The sequence below is a fragment of the Hydra vulgaris genome, chromosome 01 (assembly GCF_038396675.1).
Source record: "Hydra vulgaris chromosome 01, alternate assembly HydraT2T_AEP".
Taxonomy (NCBI): domain Eukaryota; kingdom Metazoa; phylum Cnidaria; class Hydrozoa; order Anthoathecata; family Hydridae; genus Hydra; species Hydra vulgaris.
Genome location: NC_088920.1, coordinates 74,079,368 through 74,084,704, shown reverse-complemented (window position 1 = coordinate 74,084,704; position 5,337 = coordinate 74,079,368). Strand labels below are relative to the sequence as shown.

Genomic DNA, 5,337 nt, shown 5'->3' with positions numbered 1-5,337 from the left:
TCCTCTTATTCTTATAAAACCTATCTAAGACCGTCAAATGAAAAAATGTTGCATGATTTTGACTTGACACCAAAAGAATTTGAAACAGCTTTTTTTTTCATAAAAAAAAAAAAAAGCCATCAGAATTTGACAATACACCCAGTAATATACTAATTTTAATTAAAAAAAAGCATTAGTAGACGGTTTGTTCTATATTGTCAAGCTTTCCTTAAATCAAGGAATATTTCCTGAGGTACTAAAACTCGGAAAAGTAGTTCCAATTTATAAAATTATCATTCTAATATTTCCTATTACAGGCCTATATCATTGCTTTCTGTACTTTTGTAGATATTTGAACATGTAACTTGTAATAAAATCTTGACCGTTTTACAAAAAACGATTTTTTTATCTAAATCAACTTGGATTTCAGAAAAATCATTCAACTGAACATGCCATTATTGAATTAGTTGATCGAAAAAAATAATGACTTTAATGAAAAAAAATTTATCTTAGGTATATTTATTGATCTAACTAAAGCTTTTGACACTCTTGGTCGTTGCATCTTAATAAAAAAGTTAAAGTATTAAGAGGTATTAATAAGGACTACAATTGGATTAAAAGTTATCTTACTGATAGAAAACAATATGTTCAAACAAGGAATACGGAATACTTAAAATCTCGCGTGGAGTACCACAAGGATTAATACTAAGCCCTCTCTTATTATTAGTTTTCATAAACGACTTAAGTAATGCATCGGTCAAATTACAGCCAATTATGTTTGCAGACGATACAAATCTCTTTCTTTTACGGCCGACAGCACGAGTTTCAAAGTGGAGGGGCACAATCATCAATTTCTAAAAAAAGTCTCCATATCTTGAATTTTTGAAATAAAAAAAAAGCTCATTTAGAAAAAAAGTGTGTGTCGGGGGAGGGACAAATGCTCCTCTGGCCTCTTGGTGTTGTTGGCCCTATCTTTCCAATCATAGTATCAAGCAACTTTATGCCGACATGAAATTTGAATTAAATAACATGGGTTTACAGCAAATGAACTCTGATAAAACGTTAAAATATTAAGTTATACATTATTTCAAAAAAGTCGCAAATGTTAAACCCTCCCGTTAAATTTCCTGATCTATTTTTAAATAATAAAAAAATAAAACAGGAAGACTCTATAAAGTTCTTAGAAATACTTGTTAACAAGCATTTTTATTGGCTTCTTCATATAAAATATTTACAAAAAATGTTAGTAAAAATATCGGTTTGATGTACCGAGTTCGTCCTCATGTTAATACGCTGTGTCTTAAATTAATATACCTCTCTTTCCTTCATTGTTTTATTAATTATGTCAATATTACATGGGGTAGCATGCAGCCTACAAAACTTAAGAAATTACAGTGTTTCAAAAAATGCGTGTGAAATTATATACTGGGAAAACCGAGGGGAACACACTAAATCCTTAATGACAGAGATGACAACGATGAACGTTTATGAAATAACTAATTATCAACAGCTAATTTCATGTATAAATATACAAAAAACTTTACTCCAGCTAATTTTATTTGTAAGTTTGTAAAAGATATAAACGAAAAGTATTTTTTACAAGCAAATCAATCAAATTTCTTTAAAATGTATAAAATTTAAAACACAGCCCTACCAGTTATGCTTCTACCAGACACTAAAGACAAAAAATATACCTCAGAATAATTGATAGATTAATATTTACATATAAATAAAAATATAATAATAATTTTTTTTACCTATTTCCCTCATTACTCCCATGAAGTTGTCTAAAGTAAGAAAAAAGATAACTGAAGCTAAAACTAACAAAAACTAAACAAAAATTAACTATAAACTAAAATAAACTTTAAGTTTTAATATCTGCACTTCAGAAGATAAAGGTCGGTTGTCCAGTCTTTTTGTGGAAATGAGTTATGTATGAGACCTTTTTAGTTTTTTCAGTATCTTTATAGGTATAAAGACTGTTTTCCAACAATAATGTGAAACAAAGTTTGGTCAATATAAAGGGTCTGGTGTCGCCACAATGTTCAAAGGAAAAACGTCTGTAGTCCAGAAATGACTTTTCATTTTTTTTGTTTAACTTTTTCTTTTTGTCAAAGTTATGTTTTATGTGTCTCAAGACAAATTAAATAAAACACGAAAAAAATAACACAAATTTAACCATCAAGAAAAAGCCAATGAAGACTAATTATTTTACTATTTACCCTCTCCTGGACAATTTCTAAAATGAGACAACTGACTTGGACTTTTGAGGTACAGCTATAAATGCTTTATTTATTTAACTATATTAATCATGTAATTTATACTTAGTTTTTTTTCCAAATCTCCTAAAAGAAAAAAGAAAATAAAGCTTAAGCACTTGATGTCTTAAAATTCCAGTTACAATACAAATAAACAAATTCCTATTAACAAATACCTAATAGCAAAAACACTGACTTATTTCAGTCTTCAATCCTGTGTCTAAACAATAGAAGCATTTAAATGTGTAGACGTTAAATATCTACTTAACCTTTTAAAATTTTAATTTGATGAAGAGTAGCTCGTTCAGCTATTAGAAGTGGGACTGAGAGGTGAATGAAATCTTCCATCATAAAAGCTTTGCATGTATTCCAGAAATGCAAACGATTGTCAGGTTCACAAAGGGTCAAAATAATTGAAAACAACTGTCTAATTTGCTTTGGCATACATGTTAAAACCGCCTCAGAAAGAGTATTCTGCCATTTAGTGTCATCTTGCAACAAACCTTTCAAAACACATGCTTCACGAAATGTTTCAAGGACAATACCATTAACAGTACGCACATCCTCCCAAGATAATGCACCTTTTAATTTCAAAAGTAACTGTCTAAGAAAAAATAATTCTCCAGTTGGATTAACTTTATACATTCTTACTATCACCCTGTTACCACCCCTTTGTCTAACCTTCCATTTACAATGTTTATCATCAAGTATAACGTGATAAGGAATGTCTACATACGAATAGCAATGTGCTCTTTCATTTTCAGTATTTAACTTAAACCATGCCGTTAGGTGCTTATCACGTTGAGCTGCACGATCTAAAGCCACTTGTTCTGCTCCCTCTCTAAAATACGCTAATTGATTTTCAGGTAGATGAACTTTAAGGCTTATAATAGAGTGTGACAAATAACTTGTTGGATACTCGAAAATTCGCCACAATGCTTCAGGTACACTTACATAACGACAATCTAAAAAAGTGTTTACTTCATCATGATTAATTTGTTCATTTATTAAAATATTGGCACAGTCGTGACCCTTCTATATATATTTGTACAAATATTTAACAGCCTTAACAGACATGAAAGCTTCAAAATTAATGTGAGCTTGATATTTCTTTGATAACCATAGATTGTAAGGTACCACCGAGCGGTTATTTAAATTGTTAACTTTAAGATTGATAACCAAACTATTATCACGACGTCTATAGCGTGGATAACCATTATGAACTGCTACTGTTTTAGCATTAGATTCTTTAGGATAGATTTTGCTGCGCACCCCATCTTTCAGGCAGGGAGAATTTGGATTCAGTATGCCACATGGACCATGAATCATGCAAGTTTTAACGACGTCATAAAGGTCTCGATTAACAATCGGACCTGGAATTTCTGCAGATATTAAATTATTGATATCATGAGCTGTTTCAAGCTTATCATCATTTGCAAAGTGAAGTAAAATATGAAAATGTGGCAAAACACGCTTTTGAAACTCAATAACCTGAACATGTGTTACAACTTTCCCTAATACACCGTGCTTAAAAATGTCATTGAGAAGGTTATTTAATTTGAGTTTAAATACTCGAATAACCAAGTTAGGTCTATCATTTGCTATCTGACCTGGATATAAATTTTCAGTTATCTCGCGCCATTTTGGGTTGCAAGTGAAATTAATAAAAAGATCTGGTTTACTATACATTTTATTTATAGCCATAGCATCTTCAAAGTTTTCTTTTAAAACTCTAGGACTTCCTACATAAGTTGATGGCAAAACTACAACACGCCCTGGTCTAACACGATCATTTCAAAGCTTGTTTACATGTTCGTGTAAGACATTATAAAGCTCGCTCCTCAGTTTGTTTTGGTTATTTCTGATGAAACCAAGGCGCTGGCCTTCAATTTTCACATACGCATCAACAGCATATAGCTGAAACAGTTTTTTGCCATAAAAGAGTGAAGAAAAAAATTGTCTAATTGAAAGTTTATAATTGTAATACTGAGATAATGTAACACGATTTCTAACCAATGTGGTTTGTTCAGGATTATGAACCAATTGATTATGCCAACCAGCATGACCACTCGGAAAAAATAGAGGATAAACCATTGGATCTAAGTTGGCAGACATACGTGATATAGTTTTAAGAGGATGACCTCTTGGGTAAATAACAACTTCCCTGGAAACAGGTGGTGCACCATCTTCACCAACAAATACAACTGCAACTTCGTTATGTGAAAGGACATTATAGCGACGTCTATCATACCCTTTAAGTAAAGACATTTTTACAACTGACACTGAGCGACCTTTTAGAGCTGCTTGACGAATTTCTTCATCTTCCACTTCAGCCATGTATTTAAATGCAAGAGCAAATGGGTTTTCTTCACTAATAATAGTTTGCAATCGAAACATTAAATCATTTAAGCAAAGATCATTGCCACGAAATTGCATTCTAAAATTTACTGCTGCAAGTGGATCATAGATGTATAGTTGACAATATTTCAGCGGAACATCTTGATTTGGTCTTAAATTACCAATACGATGAAAAACTTGACCACATCTTCTAAAACATGGCGGCCCATGATTCATGGGTTGAACTACATTAGCTTCAAATGAAGCAAAAGAAGGACAGGCATTATAATTTCTAATATATTTAAAAAAATTCAGATTGGCATTTCTATCTGCATAGTTTCCTTTAAATAAATCTTCTAAACCTTGTGGAAATGGTAAAGGTTGCTACAAAACTACCTTTCCCTTATGGCAACATAAAAAATGTGTTTCATCAAGAAATTTCTTAGCACCCTAATGCTGAAAGATATAATTCATTAATTCATTTCTCCTAAACAATTATAATCTGGAATAGTATTATTTCTTGCTATACAATGCATTCTTTTGTATCTAGAAGCAAATCTCGCATTTTGTTGATTATTAATTTCATCTCGCTTAAGCCTATCTCTTTCATTTCTGCGACAGTTATTTTCAACTCGCCTAACAAAGCTCTCTTCATTTGGGTTCGAATTATTTGCTGCTTGCTGAGCAGCATTTTGTCCATTATTAATTTCATCTCGCCTAAGTCTATCTTTTTCATGGCTACTAATATTTCCATTTTCTAAAC

General features: G+C 31.5%; 1 protein-coding gene across 1 annotated transcript; it reads right to left on the bottom strand.

Annotated features, from left to right (window-relative positions):
- Positions 1-2,501: 2,501 nt before the first annotated feature.
- LOC136074715 (uncharacterized) lies at positions 2,502-4,811 on the bottom strand. Its single transcript, XM_065787056.1, has 3 exons — positions 4,138-4,811; positions 3,375-4,017; positions 2,502-3,272 (listed from the first exon to the last, which is right to left on the bottom strand). The coding sequence occupies exons 1-3, from the start codon at positions 4,809-4,811 to the stop codon at positions 2,502-2,504; spliced, it is 2,088 nt and encodes a 695-aa protein (XP_065643128.1).
- Positions 4,812-5,337: the final 526 nt, after the last annotated feature.